Source organism: Corythoichthys intestinalis, chromosome 1 (assembly GCF_030265065.1).
Source record: "Corythoichthys intestinalis isolate RoL2023-P3 chromosome 1, ASM3026506v1, whole genome shotgun sequence".
Taxonomy (NCBI): domain Eukaryota; kingdom Metazoa; phylum Chordata; class Actinopteri; order Syngnathiformes; family Syngnathidae; genus Corythoichthys; species Corythoichthys intestinalis.
In genome coordinates, this window is record NC_080395.1 from 50,357,696 (window position 1) to 50,377,522 (window position 19,827).

The 19,827-nt window shown below is 39.3% G+C and overlaps 1 protein-coding gene, 1 long non-coding RNA gene and 2 other non-coding genes across 5 annotated transcripts; 3 read left to right on the plus strand and 1 right to left on the minus strand.

Annotated features, from left to right (window-relative positions):
* Positions 1 to 292: 292 nt before the first annotated feature.
* On the plus strand, positions 293 to 8,548 carry LOC130919064 (uncharacterized). Its single transcript, XR_009063882.1, has 5 exons — positions 293 to 564; positions 980 to 1,041; positions 1,342 to 1,444; positions 1,598 to 3,266; positions 3,583 to 8,548. It is a non-coding gene; the product is annotated as an uncharacterized LOC130919064 (long non-coding RNA).
* On the plus strand, positions 1,141 to 1,273 carry LOC130928375 (small nucleolar RNA SNORA31). The gene has a single exon (XR_009066671.1). It is a non-coding gene; the product is annotated as a small nucleolar RNA SNORA31 (small nucleolar RNA).
* LOC130928371 (small nucleolar RNA SNORA31) lies at positions 3,307 to 3,440 on the plus strand. Its single transcript, XR_009066670.1, has one exon. It is a non-coding gene; the product is annotated as a small nucleolar RNA SNORA31 (small nucleolar RNA).
* gtf2f2a (general transcription factor IIF, polypeptide 2a) lies at positions 7,286 to 19,747 on the minus strand. Of its 2 annotated transcripts, XM_057841449.1 has the most exons (9): positions 19,535 to 19,747; positions 19,132 to 19,205; positions 17,783 to 17,807; positions 16,231 to 16,369; positions 9,770 to 9,829; positions 9,122 to 9,203; positions 8,568 to 8,667; positions 8,135 to 8,278; positions 7,286 to 7,705 (listed from the first exon to the last, which is right to left on the minus strand). In XM_057841449.1, the coding sequence occupies exons 1-9, from the start codon at positions 19,601 to 19,603 to the stop codon at positions 7,583 to 7,585; spliced, it is 816 nt and encodes a 271-aa protein (XP_057697432.1). In that variant the 5' UTR covers positions 19,604 to 19,747; the 3' UTR covers positions 7,286 to 7,582. The 2 variants fall into 2 exon arrangements, with proteins under 2 accessions (XP_057697432.1, XP_057697439.1); XM_057841456.1 differs by lacking the exon at positions 9,770 to 9,829 and having other exon boundaries at positions 19,535 to 19,740.
* Between the last annotated feature and the right edge of the window lie 80 nt (positions 19,748 to 19,827).

Genomic DNA, 19,827 nt, shown 5'->3' on the forward strand with positions numbered 1-19,827 from the left:
CGTAGGTAACCGACGGCCATCTTGCGTCAGAATTATCCTCCAATAAAACCCTCGTCTTGACGCATTTAGAGACTGGTTCATTACAAGCCGTATGAATTTGGCAATGATTCAGGCAAGCTCTTAAGAAGGTTGTATTAATATTTTTAATCATGCAGTAAAACTATTGCATCTCTGGCAAATATGGCAAACCAAGCCGTTTACTTCTTTTAAATGACACCGACGCAATATGGCCGACGAGTGACGATGCCAGACCCCGTTGGCTCACCGTGTGCATCCGACGAATAGCCTTACATAGCGGACTTTTATTACATCGACGCCATTTTTCACGGTTAACGAACACGAGAGGTTGCTGCTCGAGACCTCAAGTCTGCATTCTAAGATTAAAGTAACGCCGGCACAGAAAGACCGATCTTTTAAAAATGTTAAAAAGAGAGAAATTGACATATTTTAAAATGCGCAGAGCTTCTGTGTCCTTGAATGTCTCGCCTGCAAGGGAAAAAATTCTGGAGTGAAGCTCTTCGTTTCCATCTTTTCTCCAGTTCTTGTTTGTTTTGTATCTCCATGGTATGTATGTCCTCATTGTTATCCAATATCCCTCAATTGTCGTGAAAAGCGCATTGCACAGTAGTTTCTTGTATTTGCGAGCTGGTTTTCAGTTTGTCCCTAAACAATTTGATTTTTTAATTATTATTATTAATTCGAGGCTTACTTCAGTGTGACACATACGACAAATTAAGCTCTAACCTAGGACATGAGAGCAGTGCTGCTAAATTGAATATGAAAAATGACCTCGTGGTTGCCATGTGGTCGTAAAGCTAATGCTAATTTTAGTCTCACGTCTCTTTCTTCAATGCATATTCAAGGTATTAACAGGCGTCGATGATGGTTGAATATTTTCCTCACAAGCAGGGATTTGAAAGTTGGGAATACAGTAATATATATTTTTGTCTAAATTTTACTGTCCTCTCTCCAACCACAGTTGTCCCTATCCCTTTTGTACACGTGGAAATCCCTGATTGTGGATGACTTCTGCATTCATCTGTAAGTTACATTCATTACTAAGTCTCCACAGCAGAATCAGTCATTTGCCAAAGTCAGTATGAATTGTAATTTGATATTTTGCTGGTGTGTAAACCTTCGCTGCATCTTTGACAGCCTGGCCTCTCTTTTGTGAGAGATTCTGGGTTTATTATTTCAGATGCAACAATAACTGTCCCTGCGCTTTCTGCACGCCAGCCTGGTGGTGTCTCGGATTGAATAGGGGACTATAAACTGTATCAAAGTTGATACTGGACAATGTGCCTCTAAAATGTTTACATATTCTCCTTTTTGTGTTTAAAGGAAAACTGCAGCTGTGGAAATCATCCACCATAATGAAGGAAGCTGAATTGTCCCAGTACCATGTTCCTGGACATCCCTGATGGCAGATCTGCACATTTGACTGGTAAGTGTTGTTAACAATAAAGTTCTTTACAGACTGTTGATATTCAATGTTCATATGCTGTTCCTAGGGGGACATTGACTGAGTTTGAAATGAAACCTGATGCTGGAGAAAGCCTTTCAACCGAAATGCCTTCATGAAGTTTTTTTTGCCTAGGTTGTGGCGAAACTGGATGAATCTTGTCCCATCAGCTGTAGAAATCTTCAGGCTATGATGGAATTGCCATGTCACAAAGCAGACTAGAAGCCGTCATGTTGGTCTGAGGGAAAAAATGTTTTACAAGGTCGCTAGTGAGCAGCGATTTCGATTTCTAAACCAACATTTTAAAGGTAATGGTTTGCTGTGTGTAAATTACAATATTAAAAACTAAAAATTAGGGCTGTCAAACGATTAAAATTTTTAATCGCGTTAATTACAGCTTAAAAATTAATCGCAATTAATCGCAATTCAAACCATCTATAAAATATGCCATATTTTTCTGTAAATTATATATATATTCTGTAAAATAAATTGTTGGAATGGAAAGATAAGACACAAGATGGATATATACATTCAACATACGGTACAGAAGGACTGTAGTGGGCATTTCACTCTACTGTCATTTAAATCTGTCTATGCTGTCCTCACTCCGAAGCGTCTACTTTTTCCAAAGCTAGACAGCTAGTGAACGACGCCTTAATAATCAGACTTCTTCCTTTTTCATCTGATTAATAAAATGGCCTCAAACCATTGTCCTCTTTAGACCGTCGTAAAACTACAAAATAAAAGTACACAAGCATTGCATTAGCAACAACGTTAGCTTAGCACGCTATACAGGTTCACTAAACATAAACAAAAAGCGTCTCATACAAAAAATATAACATTTCGCTTACTAACATAATATGTACATTCTTTACAACAACCATACTTACGGACAAATCTTGTCCAAGGATCATATAAGCACAACATTATCAGCCCGAGACGTCGTGCAGCCATAATGAAGAAAAGAAGAAAATAATAAACCATGTCGCAAAGCGACCACAAGAGTTCGCTGTTGGACAGCGCAAAAAGCCTTGCTGTAAAACTTAGCAAAAGGCAGAATACTTTCTGAGCGGGACATGTGCGTTAATTGCGTCAAATATTTTAACGTGATTAATTTAAAAAATTAATTACCGCGCGTTAACGCGATAATTTTGACAGCCCTACTAAAAATGCAAAAAGGACATGTTTTCAGTCACCAGTATTTTTTTCCCCCAAAGTATAGCACTCTTGAATTTTAAGTCCGCTTTCATCAAAGACATGGGTGGCTGCCCTGTTCAACATGTCTGTCTTAAGAATAAATTTCACCTACATGTGACCAGTTTGTGGGTACCACAGATACCTTATATCCTTACCCGTCCCTCCACGATCTAGCAGATTTAAAAACATTTTTTGTGTGATAGTTGTAGACAAAACTGCTTGATTTTGTGGTAATTTTAAAAACCTGTAAAGGGATGAGGGTAAAGAAACTCGCATGACTGGTCAAAAGTCATGCATATTGGACAAAATTGCAGTGCCTTGAATTCACAAGAATTGGTTGAAAATGCGTTACTTTCAGTCACAAATTCTGGAATTGGTAACTGATCAGGTGTGGACCATTCTAAAAATATCAATGATTGGATGTGCATCTTTGATATTATTTTCCCTGTAGTGATCATTTGATGAGATGCATTTAATTTAATGGTAAGCTTAATTGAGAATCTGCCAGAGTGTGTGTTTCCCCCTATATCAAAATGGCGGCTACTTGTCAACTTTGGGCATTCCTGAACGCGCAGTGATTGACTGGATCCACTTCAGTACATGTTGGGTAAGTACTGGTTGTGTTCCCAAATGGGTTATGCATTCAGATGCATCCACTGATAGACCTGAAGCAGGCTGCATTGGCTTCTAGGTTTGCAAAGAGATGCTAAACTAAACTTTCCTCTTGCTTTCTGACTGCTCTTCTTACTTGGCAGCCCAGCTTGAATTGGGGAATACATAATACGCTTTTTCTGGTGTCTTTAAACATTTGGGACATTTGGAGTGTCACATGTTGTGCTTGGTCACCTCGTCTAAATCTGATTTTTTTTTGGGGTGGTGGTGTGTACAGTAGTTCAATGATTATTCATATTTTTTTCCTCCAGGGTTAGAAGTTGTCTTCTGGCAGGAGGAAGTTGATATTACCTGTGGCAACCTGCCGACTCTTCTGCTAGCAAAACCGCTACCTCCCTTGGCTTGGGTTCATTGATCAGGACTCGGAAGTTCTCCACCCTGCAGATGGATTTCTGTCCTGAAGTTTCCCTCGGGGCTATTTATGAAATAATGCATGTTTGAAAAAAATATACATATAGGGAGTGGAGGTGGGGGGTGTAGCCATGGCAGCAATGTCCTATATAGACCCTACCCACGTGACGTCACAACTCCGCTCTCCTGAATGGTACCGCCCAATTGTCCGTCAAAACATAGTGTTAACCTGTTACGGCTACGTACATTCCTCCTATTTACGGCGTGTTTTTCTGCTCCTTAACATTAATAATCAAAATGGTGAAGGCGTGCGTGGCTGTTGGTTGCACTAACAGAGAAGATGGAAGGAGAGACTTGAAGTTTTACCGTATTCCGAGGGATCCAAAGAGGAGAGCGAAATGGACGGCTGCAATTCGACGTGAAAACTGGGCACCAAAAAATCACCACAGACTATGTAGTAGTCATTTTATATCCGGTAAGATGCATTTAAGATATACTTAGAGGTAGTGATGGGTCCGTGAGACCTCATGAAGCGTGTCGACACAGTGACACACTGTGTTGACACAGTGTGGATACTGTGTCATTGAATACTGACACCTGCTGGACATAAAAAATCCCTACAGGCAACCCACTTGACAGACTGACACTGAATTGATGACATAGCATGTAAAATCAAATAATTTAAGTCTTTGCATTCATATTGCATTATTCCATATCTTTAAATTATGTGAACATATATTATAATGTGAAAATGTTAGTAATAATGAATGGGTGAATGAGGAATGCCTGTGGACTTTTTGTTCTGTGACACTGAATTGATGACATAGCATGTAAAATCAAATAATTTAAGTCTTTGCATTCATATTGCATTATTCCATATCTTTAAATTATGTGAACATATATTATAATGTGAAAATGTTAGTAATAATGAATGGGTGAATGAGGAATGCCTGTGGACTTTTTGTTCTGATAAAATTTTATTCAAAAACATAGTTTTTTTTTTTTTAATGTTTAAAATTTAGTTGGTTACCTTTTTAAAATCAAACAAGCCTGCTGTGGACAACACACTCGCATGGAACCAATGATGCCAGCATGCACAAGAATTTCCAGTTGAAAGAGGTTTGGATAAGATGTCCATTGGCTCAGTTTGGCTTCGGTTCATGTTCGGCTCAGCCATGCATCGTTGCACTTTTGCAATTTCATCTACAGTTGCATTGCCTTCTTGACTCCCCACTTCGTGATCTAAGTGCTACCATAACCCACCAGAAAGAAATTGAAGTGGACAAAAAATAAATTATAGCTTAATTACAGATTTCTAATAAATTACCAAAAAAGTGACTGTGGGAAAGTAAAGGAATGGCTCTATACCTGTGTTTATTTTGGGATTATCAGAAACTTCATTCTCATGCTTGGGCCAGTAATGCTTCAGCATTGAGAAGGTGGCAACTGTTTGTATATGGCAGGTTAGTCATATACAAAGTACAAATGCAACATTTCACCTGCAAAAAAAAAAAAAATAACTTTAATAGTAAAACCGAAAATTTTGGTCTTGCGCTGCGATATGTTCTGACCAGGATTCGAACCCGCGCGCACTACGCGTCGGGGACGAGTGGCGTTCGCTCTGACCACCAAGCTAACATGTCAAATGCAGGTAAAGGTGTAGGCAAGGCTCTACAAATTACGGACCCGCGTGTACCTGTCACACTAATAAACTCAGATTTACATTAAAATTGTATTTTGAATGGAAGATGACAACTGCATTTTCCCTGTCTTACGTCCATTTCCACAGCATGTAGACAACGAGGAAGTAACCGTGAGATGTGGATTGTTTCAGCAGCTCCATCGCGTTGACAGACGCGCTTCCTTTTGAAGCAGTTTGCCGCGTCATGACTGTCGACACAGTTCAATGAGTTCATGCATTGGTCACGTGATTTTCTTGTAGCGATACGCGCACCGATGCAGGGGTTGCTCCATGAGCTCGGCGCGCGCGCCGGCGCATTAGTATCACTGGACCCATCACTATTTAGAGGGTTTTGGGCTGACAAATAACCACGATTAAGATCATTGCTAGGCTAATCGCCGACAACATACACGTATGTATGTAGTGAGAGTGCTATCGCTAAACCATATAAACAAATAAAAGCCTTAACTCCATTGACAAACGACATGAAATACATTAGACTTGACAGTGGATGTTAGCAATAACAAAAAGATTTTGAATTGAAAATTTCGTAACTCACCTTTCCAAGCACAACATAGATTCCTGCCGAATTTTCGTGGACGAGGACCTGTTTCACCCAACCAGCAACGAAGTATTTATAAGCCTCCAAGCTCTTGAAGTTTTTCAAATTTTCGTGAGAATAGGCTGATTTTGTGTGGACAAGATAATTGTAAATATCAGCGTAGCAGATGTCAGGCAGACAGGGCGAAGACAGTGGGTCGAAAAACATCGATTTGGGCATCAAATATGGATCTGGCGACTGTATAGAACGAAGCTTTTCCACATAACGCCTTTTATGCAACACATCCAGTGAGTTTACGGCATCAGAAAGCACCGGGTCTTCCATGAAATGCATTTTAAATTCCTCGATCAATTGAAACCAATGCTAATACAGAGACAAAATGACGGACAAGTGGGCGGAACCATACAGCGAGCACGTGGTTTTGTGACGTCGGTGGGTAGGGTCTATAGGTACTAGTGATTTCCAAACTACAATGCATCCCTCCCCAAGGATATAATGTAAATTTAAACATCTATGAAAGTTGTGTTTAGAGTGCTTTTGTCACAAAAGTACTTTTTAGAATCTGAAGCCGCTTGTTGAATTTTTGATGTTGACAATCTGAATAAAATTGCTTGTTCAATATTTTTTTTAATGCACAGTAATAATGGGAACCCTAAAAGGTCAAATGTTCTCCACTAAATTTTCTTTAGGTTGGTAGGTTGTGTGCTGCTATGCACTTTTAAGTCCTACAGTATGTGAATTTTAATATTTGAAATGGACCAGATTAGCAATAAACTACTACTTCCATGTGTTTTTTAAAATGAAGCATGAATTGTACACATTAATAATTAAGATATTTGACAACTGAAATGGCATATCACCCCATTAATTGGTATGTGCTGTGTGAACAATGTTCATATCTTACATTGCCATTGTCTAGGACGGGCCAGGGCTAGACCGTTGCAAGTTTAGGCCTTGTTCCGACTGTCAGCCAAATCTGATTTTTAGCCCATCCAGATTGAAACTGGACCCTTTCTAAAACTAGGGAAGTCAGCCCAAAGAAATTTGAGGAGGAATCCATTTGGATTCACATATGCCTGCAGTCTGAATGCAGCCTTATAGCCCCATTCAGAAGTATCTGGGTGCCTGGGATAACCCAAAAAATATTTTGGCTTCAGTGTCTCTGCAAGCCAAATAATTAAAAGGGTGCTACGTATTTTTTCATTTGAGCACAAAAATTGTATACGAATACAGCACAAATTAAATGCAGGAAAATGTTTTACATTTTGTTATATATTGTTAAGTGGGAACTTCTTACTGGTAGGAGTAACCAAATAACCTCAAAAAGGTGAAAAATGTTATCAAGAGAAAGATTCTGAAGTGAAATGGAATTAAAAGCATATTTATTTGTTGGGCGTAGCCTGTCTAAAGTTCCATGAAACAAAAAAATGCAAAGCACAAAAGCATGTTGTATTGACTTTAAAAATATGCCATTAAAACTTTTCAACATGAAAAGAAAAAGACCAGGGGTATTTAGTTTGTCTCGTGCAAACTTCCAGAAAAAGCGCAAAGGATATAAACCTCAAAAATCCTTTGGAGGTGTCAAGAGTCATTGTGCTTTAGAACAAAACCTCACGGTGATTGGGTTGGCTCCATCCAACCAAACGTTAAACCTGTCCTACTCATCTGTTTTTTCCTCGCTTTGATAATGTCGATACTCAGGCTTGAGCTCCCAAGTGTTTTTGTGTGTCCCCTTCACATTGTATATGCCAATGTCGCGGAGGATTTCTTTCAGATAAATCTGTGAACAAGAGATGTTTTTTGAAAATATTGCCAAATATCTTCTGTATATGACAGGACACATACAACATTTTGGGAGAGGTGAATTTGAAAACGCTTAAATTTTAAGACCCTATAAAGTGAATTCAGATTTGTTTTAAATAGAAATTAAACTATATAAGATTTGTGTATTCATGGAAAATTCAGCACAAAGTACTTGAATCAAACAAGGATATAATGAGAAATCTGTGCCAACACTTCTGCACTGTTACAATTGTCCCCAATTACACAATTATGCACAAGAATTTTTTTTAAGGGCCCAGTGATGGAATTCGGCATCCACCACAAATTATCAACCCCACATTATATCACACTTTGTTTCCCTTGTAGTTAACTATTCTTACAACTCAAATTCGGTATTTCAAAGCTCTACATTATCAAAATGTCTCACCACAGGCTGTTTGGTTATGTCCACCAGGTCTTTGATGTTGTAGTATTGGTGTTTCTCAAAAGCAGAAAACAACATGTCCAACACTTGCTGTTTGTCAGCTCTTGCTCGCTTGCCTTCCTCTTTCTTTTTCCTCTCATATTCCATCTGACAAAAAACAGATAATTACTCATCGCTGGTCTTAACCAAGCCTGAATTGTGATCCATTACACATGATTAATACAGTACCTGCCCGAATAGTTTGTGAAGTAAATTGGTGAATCCAGTATCAAAATTTAAACTTACCAGACACACAGGAAACAATGTTAACGTACAATGTGAAAGTTTAAAGCTGTATCAACATTGCTGCCTACATAATAATGGGAAATTGATTTTTCACAGGCCAAAGATGTATGGAATGAGATGGTCAAACAAGAAATTTGCTATTTGTTCTTACATTGTATGCATGGTTTGCCACAGGTTTGTAGTTGTTAGTGACAGCTTTAGCCAGCTGCTGTGAAAGCCGGACTGGCTTGGTGGACTCTTCAATTTGTAACCTGTTTTAAAGATAAACATGAACAGCATTCTAGTTTGGGCCTGACTTATTCATCGTCCGATATTATGCCTTTTCAAATTGGCTCAAAATCAAATTATTTGAAACACATTACAACATTAGAAGCATAATTAAATTCAAACAATACGTATCGGAGGTAGACGACATGAAATATGGAAAGAAAGAAAAAAACAGCACTGAAGAAAACTAACAATTAGCATAAAAGATATACACACACTCGCTCTCGTGTGGCTGAGCCATCCCCCGTCTTGGGTGTCGACTCAGCAATTCCATACAGTGCATGACTAGTACATGCATGTAAAACGGGGCACATTTGCGACTAAATTTCCCAAACACAATGATTCCTAGTTAAAGAAAGGGCTTACCTAACTAAATTTGGCGTTTGTTTTATCACTTACAGTATGTGTAAATTCTAAATGAAGACATAAACCACTCACCTTTTCAGCTTCATATAGTTCTCACTTACAGCTGGCCTACAATCTGCTCGCTGCACCACAACTCCTTCCAAGGCAATTTTATCTACAGGAAGACAGTAAAAATTTAATCACAAATCGGTGTTTGAAAGTCACTTTTGTCTTCTTCATTTGCTTGGCAAGAAAATATTAATTTCATCATTGTTGAGTAAATATATATTTTCTTCTGTAACCAACACTTGATTCTGACAAGCTAGCAATCAGAGGACAAGTTTATCATTTGGTCACCAACACTTTCATTGTGCAAGGTGTGCCATAAAGTTGTTTTTTAACAAAACATATTGTAAATATGAAATGCTTCATTCAGTATCCCCGTTTTGACAATAAGACTTATTTTGCAATGTGTACCTAGTATTTACAAAAGCACGAGGTTTGTAAAATACAGTTCTACAGGCTAAGCCCACAAAACAGCAGAGCTCCAGGACACAGACTTAAAAAAAAAAAAATCCACAAAACATTCCTCATCTTTGAGCATTGAAATGCTTGAATCAAGAGGCCACGATGCAGGTTCAAGGATGTCATTTATCACAATAAAAACATTGGCATTTTACTGAGGAAAAGAAAGTGTCACTTGTTAGATTGTGTTTGATTCACCAAAACTGGTGAACTCACCTGGACCAGCCCCTGCCCCCGAAACTGAGCTGCAACCATCAGATCGCTCTTCTGACTGGCCTACAGGGGGGGATGGAGGGATAATAAAATAAAATATGTTTGGGGATAGGAAATAGGGGGAGGAGGGGATCGCACAATCAGAGCCACTCCCAGGTTTAATCGCACACGCTTTGTCACGGGCAAAATGAATAAAAGTAAACTCTGGCACAATACCACGCGCACACCAGCAAAGCAAGCATGCGCTTACAAGCTGCGAGCATACAAACACTGACCCGCCACTACAAACAAATACAGTTGTGGTCAAAAGTTTACATACACTTGTGAAGAACATAATGTCATGGCTCTCTTGAGTTTCCAGTTATTTCTACAACTCTGATTTTTCTCTGATAGAGTGATTGGAACAGATACTTCTTTGTCACAAAAAACATTCATGAAGTTTGGTTCTTTTATGACTTTATTATGGGTGAACAGAAAAAAGTGATCAAATCTGCTGGGTCAAAAATATACATACAGCAGCGCTAATATTTGGTAACATGTGCCTTGGCCATTTTCACTTCAATTAGGCGCTTCTGGTAGCCATCCACAAGCTTCTGGTTGAATCTTTGACCACTCCTCTTGACAGAATTGGTGCAGTTCAGTTAAATTTGATGGCTTTCTGACATGGACTTATTTCTTCAGCATTGTCCACAAGTTTTCAATGGGGTTTAAGTCAGGACTTTGGGAAGGCCATTCGAAAACCTTAATCCTAGCCTGATTTAGCCATTCCATTACCACTTTTGATGTGTGTTTGGGGTCATTGTCCTGTTGGAACACCCAACTGCGCCCAAGACTCAATCTTCGGGCTGATGACGTTAGGTTATCTTGAAGAATTTGAAGGTAATCCTCCTTCTTCATTATCCCATTTACTCTCTGTAAAGCACAAGTTCCATTGGTAGCAAAACAGCCCCACAGCATAATATTACCACCACCGTGCTTGACGGTAGGCATGGTGTACTTGGGGTTAAAGGCCTCACCTTTTCTCCTCCAAACATATTGCTGGGCATTGTGGCCAAACAGCTCGATTTTTGTTTCGTCTGACCACAGAACTTTCCTCCAGAAGGTCTTATCTTTGTCCATGTGATCAGCAGCAAACTTCAGTCGAGCCTTAAGGTGCCGCTTTCGGAGCAAGGGCTTCCTTCATGCACGGCAGCCTCTCAGTCCATGGAGATGCAAAACACGCTTGACTGTGGACACTGACATCTGTGTTCCAGCAGCTTTTAATTCTTGGCAGATATACTTTTTGGTGATTCTTGGTTGAATCTTCACCCTCCTGACCAATTTTCTCTCAGCAGCAGGTGATAGCTTGCGTTTTCTTCCTGATAGTGGCAATGACAAAACAGTGCCATGCACTTTATACTTACAAACAATTGTTTGCACTGTTGCTCTTGGGACCTGCAGCTGCTTTGAAATGGCTCCAAGTGACTTTCCTGACTTTTTCAAGTCAATGATTGTTCAAGTCAATAATCACTCACAAGAAAATTGCTAATTCGTGTTGCTGTATGTATATTTTTGACCCAGCAGATTTGATCACTTTTTCTGTTAACCCATAATAAAGTCATAAAAGAACCAAACTTCATGAATGTTTTTTTGTGACAAAGAAGTATCTGTTCCAATCACTCTATCGGAGAAAAATCAGCGTTGTAGAAATAACTGGAAACTCAAGAGAGCAATGACATTATGTTCTTCACAAGTGTATGTAAACTTTTGACCACAACTGTAACTACAACAGACAATGCTATCGTAGTTCATTAAAATTACACAAAGCACACACACACTCACTGGCCACAACATTAGTACTGCAACATCTAATATGAGCATATAAATCTTCGGTAGTTTGCAGTGGTTTAGAGCTGCATTGCCCCACATGAAAAGGTTCCCAAAGATTGTATAGTACAGCTTCTTATGAATGCAGATGTAACTTCTAAAGCGCCAAAAGATTTTGGAGTGGCAATCCTCTGACTTAACTAATAACTATGTACACATGTGAGAGTGGGGTTGAATTTCTGAGGTAAGGAAATCACAAAAATAACGTTTGCTAGTATATTACAAAATTAATTAGGGCCCGAGCACTAAGCGTGCGAAGGCCCTATTGTTTTGCAAAGGATTATTATTATTTTTTATTTTTTTATTTTTATTTTTCAGGGCAAATGAAAACGGCCAATTTGGAGGCCTGAACATGCACGAAAAGTCACCAAAATTTGCACATACGTCCGGAAAATTGTAAATTTCGATAATTTTGCAACGTTGCAAAAAAATATAACAAAATGGCTCAGTGGCGCCCCCTTGAAATTTTAAAATTGGCCTATAACATTAGGGTCTGTCAGCGTAGAGCAATGAAATTTGGGGGGTCTATACCTTGTCCAAAACCGCTCCAAAAAAGCATTTACACGCATATTCCAAACCCAACAGGAAATCGGTTATTTTGGATCAAATATGAAATTTTTATCGATTTACAGGGTGCACATTTGAGACCTTTTCGCCGAGGGAGTTAGTTGGATCATCTTCAAAATTGGTGAGACTGTTCAGGAGACATATGAGATCTTAAGTTTCTAAAATGGTGTGTTTTCATTCACGGGTCTGACCTGGGCGTGGTGCCAAAGTCGGCCATTTTTTCGGCAAAACACCGAATTCAGTAAATGGCTAATAATTCCTTGACACAACTTTCAATCTTTTTCATATCTGCCATGTATATGCGGTATCCCACCCTTAACACGAGTGCATTGAAATATTACCCATTAGGTCTAGCGCCCCCTAGTGAGAACAGGAAATGCCTTTTTTTACGAGACAGGTTCCTCCTCCAAGGGAAAAAAATCTGTTGACCTCAAACCTGCATCAGGGGAGCCTTAAGACCTGTGTTCAGATGCCTGATGAAAAATATTGAGGTTTCGTTGAGGCGGAGGGGTCCAAACAGGAAAGTGAAAATGAACTTCAACAATTTGTCACGCAAAAAACTTTGAACAGTCATAACTCGGCAGATATACAACATATCTGCGCCAAACTTCCCGTGTTTGTTGAGAGTCATACCCTGAAGGTTCTTGTAGGGGTCATTTGCATCAACTCTACAGTGCCAACTAGTGGCGACAGAAAGAAGTTTTAAAAAAGGCCTTTCCTATTGGGTTTTTTCAACATAGAGCAAGGAAATTTGGGGAGTAGATACCTTATGCAAAACTGCTCCAAAAAGTCTCTTGCACCCATATTCCAAATCCAACAGGAAATCGGGTATTTTGGATCGAATGTGAAATTTTCATGGGTTCACAGTAGGAGTTTACATTTGGAGGCTTGAATATGCACAAAAACTCGTAAAAATTTGCACATACATGCGGCTTTAGATAACGTTCGATAATCTTGCAATGTTACGAAAAAATGTAGCAAAATGCCTCAGTGGCGCCCCCTTGAATTTTTCAAAAAGGCGTTTCCTATTAGGTTTTTTTAACAGAGAGTGATGAAATTTGGGGAGTCGATACCTTGTGCAAAACTGCTCCAAAAAGTCTCTTGCACCCGTATTCCAAATCCAACAGGAAATCGGGTATTTTTGATCGAATGTGAAATTTTTATCGGTTCATAGTAGGAGTTTACATTTGGAGGCTTGAACATGCATATAAACTCACCAAAATTTGCACATACATGCGGCTTTGGATAACGTTCAATAATCTTGCAACGTTACGAAAAAATTTAACAAAATGGCTCAGTGGCGCCCTCTTGAAATTTTCAAAAAGGTCTCTCCATTTAGGTTTTTCTAACATAGAGTGATGAAATTTGGAGAGTCAAAACTTTGTGCAAAACTGCTCCAAAAAGTCTCTTGCACACACATTCCAAATCCTACAGGAAATCGGGTATTTTGGATTGAATGTGAACTTTTTATCGATTTACAGTGTGCACATTTTACACCTTGGCACCTAGGGAATTAGTTTGATCATTCTCAAAATTGGTGAGACTGTTCATGAGGCATATGAAATCTTAAGTTATAAAAATGGTGTGTTTTCATTCATGGGCCTGACCTGGGCGGGGCGCCAAATTCTTCCATTTTTTCGCCAAAACACCGAATTCGGAAAATGACTGATAACTCCCTCATACAACGTTCAATCTATTTTAAATCTGGCATGTGTGTGAGGTATACCAGCCTGAGCAGGACTGGATTGAAAATTTACCATTTGTGCCTGGCGCCTCCTAGTGGGAACAGGAAATGCCCTTTTTTACGGGACACACTCCTCCTCTAAAGGGAAAAAATCAATCTACCTCAAACCTGCATAAGGGAAACCTTAAGACCTGTCTTCAGGTGCCTGATGAAAAATATTGAAGTTTCGTTGAAGCGGAGGGGTCCAAACAGGAAAGTGAAAATGACTGTCAACAATTTTTCTCTCCAAAAACTTTAAACAGTCATAACTCGGCAGATATACAAGATATCTGCGCCAAACTTCCCGTGCTTGTTGAGAGTCATACCCTGAAGGGCCTTGTAGGGGTCATTTGCATCAACCCTACAGCGCCAACTAGTGGCGATAGAAAGTCACTCGTTTTTCCAAAACATGTCCAGTTCTTTTCATGTTGGTCATTGTAGTTTCAAGACCTATTAAAATACTTTTTTACGGCCCATGTCCACGTGTCTCTGTCTGTTGCCGTGACGACCCTTTGTTCGCCATTTAAAGGAAATATTTTTTTTCAGAGACTCAGGGAGCTTATAGAGCCACAATAGTTGGCACACTTGGTCGAATTGGCCCAGTTAGAAGATTAATTTTGGTTTTGAATAAGGGCTTGGCTGCACAGCTCAGTAGTGGCTCCTTTTTTGTAGTACTCTCTCCAATAGGGGTTTTTATCTCTTGGGTGTGGGAATGTAAATAGGCGACTTTCGAGCATGTTAGGTTCTAATGAGATGATTAGAGAGGAGGATCTGCCACCACCCTGACCTGCACACAGTCCGAGTTGCGTGACGTCCGAGTTGCGCTAGATTGCGAGGGCCCGTTCAGTCCTGCTTGCAGGCCTAGTTTTGATTGTAACTGCATTCTTATTGGATCTGATTATAAAAGGATTAAAAACAAATGTCGAACTAAGTAAAACACTTTACTGAAGTAGTTGTTGAGTCATTTTGAACGCATCTGTCAATTCTCCAAGTTAGAGAAAAAAGTTTGAAAACTACAAAGTTCCAACCCAAGACATACTGTACATGATGTTAGTCACTGGCCATATGGCGTAAATGTCTTTTTTTTGTTGTTGTCAAAATCGACCTAAGGAGTACAGTTAATTTGGTTATGGAGGTTGTGTGATGAATAGCTATTGCCCTGATCAGAGTTATTGCAGACTCCAGCTGGCTCCCTTGATGGTGATCAACAAATACTTTGAATTGCATGACACCTTTCTCTTGGACACTTCCTATGGACAGGCATTAGAGATCACCTACTCGGGGAGCCATTGCTCTTGGCCACTTCCTAAGGACAGGCATTAGAGCTCGCCTACTTGGAGCTGCTTGGGTCCCCACAGCTATTAAGTCTGTCAGCCTCCTCAGTGTGTACTCAGCAGCAACGGCCCCTTTCAACTCAGTGCTGATTTGGAGCAGTTTACAAAGTGGAGAAGTTAAATCATGAAAATAAACTAAAAGCAACCCAGTTCACACACACGCAAGAATGGGTGCGATGAATCGAACCTTCAACGGGCAAGACATTTTAAGCAGTAAAACTGACCCCAATTCCAGGAGAGCTCTCCAAATGGCTGCCCAGGGAGGCAGGATTGGCAGGCGGACTGCGGTCAGGATTTTCTCTTGAGTGCAGTCAATTAATTTATAATAAGGAGAAACCCTAGGGAAATTAATAACTAACCTTAATTCTTATGTTATCAATCTTTTACCACCTGTGTAAATGACTGCAACCTAAATACAAAATTTTCAAAATATTTTGCTTTTGTCTTGATCGTATCTAGGTTTCTGTAACTAGTGTTCTTGGGTAGCGTGTGCTTGGGCAAAACAATAACTAGTAAGACAATGAGAAATACTGTTCTGCTCTAAGGAAAGCACAAATGACAGGTTTATAATCTGTGACCCCCCCCCCCTCCAAAAAGCATGCCGACACAAATATTGTGATGCAAACAATTGCAATGGTGCCTCAGCTATGAAGAACTAGTATAAATAAATCAATGAACATTCACTGTCAATGTGATTGATCTATTGTTGACTTAAATTTTCCTGCATCCATTTAAATCTTGCAAGACAAAAATAACAGAATTTGGGAGAAACCAGAAAGAGGTCACAGAGTAGCAGCAAGCTTGCAGGCAAAGGCAGCAAACACGGGCACCTCCACCAAGTGACGATTGGTAGAAGAAAAAAAAAAACTTACCTTTTGTGCTTTAGACCAAACAGTGCACTGTCTCTCAGCAATTGAGAGACTAAAACAACCAACAATCTCAACTAAAGTTAAAAGAACAAATAAGAAGCTCACCAGGTGCCGTCTCTGTGAACACCGCCAACGTCTGTCCTCCCACTGTCTGCATTGTCAGCGGGTGTTCCCGAGGAGCAGACACTGACTTGTCGTCTATACCCTCAATTACAGTCAACTCTTCATTTAGTGTAAAAGACACCTGTGAATTTACATTAATTAAAATTCCAAATTCTCTTTAATTACAACCAAACAGTTCATTCGTCATTATTTTAGCAAAGCTGAAGACAGAGTTACGACTAATATTAACGGTACTTGTAATGTACCTTTAGTACCGTATACTACCTTTAAAGGTACGAGTATAGTAGGTTTAAGCAGAGACATCCAAATAAAATAAGTACAAATATACAAAACATTTACAGCTGGTAGCTGTATATACAACTCCTAGCAAAAAGTATGGAATCACCAGTCTCGGACGAGCACTCACTCAGACATTTTATCATGTAGAACAAACTCAGATAAAAAGCTTGAAAAAAAAATGAATTAGTTCAAAAGTGCAACTCTTTAGCATTCAAAAACAATCTCTGCCATCTCCCCGGTGCCTTTGCCTGACATGCAGCCCCATATCATTAAGGACTGAGGAAATTTTGATGTTTTCTTCAGGCAGTCATCTTTGTGAATCTCACTGGAACAGCACCAAGCAAAAGTTCCAGCATCATCGCCTTGTCCAACGCATATTCTTGACTCTTGACACCTTGCCCAATGCAGATTCTTGACTCTTGACAAGGTGATGATGCTGGAACTTTGGGTTTGTGCTGTTCCAGTGAGATTTACAAAGATGGCTGCCTGAAGAAAACATCAAAATTTCCTCAGCCCTTCATGATATGGGGCTGCATGTGAGGCAAAGGCACTGGGGAGATGGCTGTGGTTAAATCTTTAATAAATGCACAAGTTTACATTGAAATTTTAGACAGCTTTCTTATCCCTTTAATTGAAAATATGTTTGTCATTTTCCAAGATGACAATGCATCATGCCAGAGCTAAAACTGTTAAAGCATTCCTTGGAGAAAGACTCATCCAGTCAATGTCATGGCCTGCAAATAGCCTAGATCTCAACCCTATTAAAAACCTGTGGTGGAAATTGAAAAAAAATGGTCCACAGCAAGGCTCCGACCTGCAAGGACGATCTGGCAACTGCAATCAAAGAGAGTTGGCACCAAATTGATGAAGAATACTCATCAAGTCCATGCCTCAGAGACTCCAAGCTGTCATAAAAGCCAGAGGTGGTGCTACTAAATACAAGAGATGTGTTTTGATTATTATGTCTTTGTTTGTTTCTCAGGATTCCACATTTTTTCCCCTCAGAATGGAGTGATTATATATATATTTTCCTGCACTTGCTCTATATAAGTAACATTTACTGACCACCACAATGTTTTTCCTAATTTTTTAAGTGTTTCTGAAAGCTAAAGAGTTGCACTTTTGAACTAATTCATTATTTTTTCAAGCTTTTTATCCGAGTTTGTTCTACATGATAAAATGTCTGAGGTAGTGCTCGTCCGTGATTCCATACTTTTTGCTAGGGGTTGTACATATACAGTACTATGGTTCTTACCTCTGGTTTCCCTTGATTTCCTTTCCTTTAAAGAAGAACGTAACTTTAGTGAAGTACAATAACATTCAATGCTATAATGCATATATGTGAGATTTCACACAAGAGTCACCAGGAGAAATGCCCATTATCGTATTGTCATTATGCTAAATAAATATTCAAACTGCCACACTTAAAAGGAACCTCGGATATAAAGACTTGTAGGCTATAATAAGCTACAATTGTTCTCTTTTACTTAAATATGTTATTAGAAACACATACATTATTGCCATTGTTTTAAAAATCAATATTTAGTACATAATTTGACCTTCAGAGGGCGCCATGTTTTACGTGCGCAATGCACGCCGGGGTGATAACACGGCTGAGCTGCACTGGGAGAATAGATGTGCTAGCTAGCAAGCGAAGCTATTATGATGACTGGCATGATTTTGTCACATTCTGCTGGTCAGATTATTTTGTTACAGAGCTGTGGGCTGGGTTTCCAATGTCGTACCTGCATCCAATTCCAACTCATTAGCTGCGTCTTTAAACCAATCCTAGGCATCTTGCCGATAACTGAATGGATGCCATTTGACAGTTTGTATATCCCTTAGCTGGTAGTTGCATCATTGCCTTCTATGTTGGTTCGTGTGTCTGCCTCTTACGGTTTTCCCTCGGGTTTTTGTTTTTATTGATCCCGACCTACTGTCACGGACACTTTTTGCATCTCCCTTTTCGCGATTGCGTGTTTGTTTGTTTGTTCAATGAACCTTTTCCGCAATCCCTCTGTTATTGTTGTCTGTTTGCGGTCTGAAGTAAGAAGCATTTTCTAATTCCATGGTCAAGCCAGCCGCACTTTCTCTTCAATTGCATTCCCCTTTCAGGTTGACCGCACAGACAGACAACAATTGTGCGTTGCGATTTCTTTCCAAGGAAAATGGTGACTCGAACGTCACGCAGAAGTATAGTCCTGTGGTGTACGCACTCGTCGGTCGCACGGGAAACGTGGGTTAAAATCCCGCTGAAGACCTTCATTTAATTGCTTTTGCTTCTCGTACTGTGAAATATCTACAGTGCTATCCTGGTCATCACTTTTCCGCTCGGGTTCAAATTGGACCGGCTAGTGACGTCACCGCTCAGAGTGCATTGCGTCGTCAACAACAATAGCGACCGATTAGTTCAACTAATTTTACAAATTTCATTAAAATGAAAACATTAAAAGGGTTTTTAATACCAAATTATTATAACCCATACTAACATTTATCATTTACATTTTAAGAATTACATTATTACTATCCGTGGTACCCTTTAACAACTTCAAAGTAAAGTATCCCGACAAGTTTTACTGTTCCTCTTGCCATGGTTCCACATACTTTGAAATTCTGAGTTTCCCAACTTCGCCTCTTCCTGTGGCTTTTGCCCATTGATGCGAGAGATACTTTGGCACCTGTATTAAAAAAAGTCATTTGTTTGCAACGGTCTTTGACAATATTGAAAACAGTATAACACGTCATGCAGATGTTATGCGGCAAACCACGACCAAAGGTTTCATCAAAGGAGGCCTCTTGTAGCCTCGACAAGAGAAACGTTTACATTTTTTAAAAATATCCATACAGAGTTCAAATTGTATTTTTTATTCAGAAAAATGACATTTATACGGACTCGATGCAGTTATCCACCGTAGCTGAGACTGCTAAAGTTAGCCTTGGTTGAAAGAAAAAAAAACGCTTTCTATTAATAATACGGTATTTCAAACACCTATACATACATACATACCTTTACAAGCCAGACACCAGTATTTAGTTTAGCGCCGGTTAAATCGACGTCTCCGGTTTTCTCTGACATTGTAGTTTCGTTTTATTCATAAATTAACAGCAATAGCTATTTGTTCAAAATGTCATGCGCATGCGTACTGAAACAAATGCGTACGGTGCCTTAGAAAGTCCAAAACGAATGAGAATCCGTCTTTCGCTGTGACTACTGGACGTATAAATATGTTATTTTTTTCTATTTAAGGAATTATTACATAATATTCTTATATAACATCTTAAGTTATACTCATCTATAAT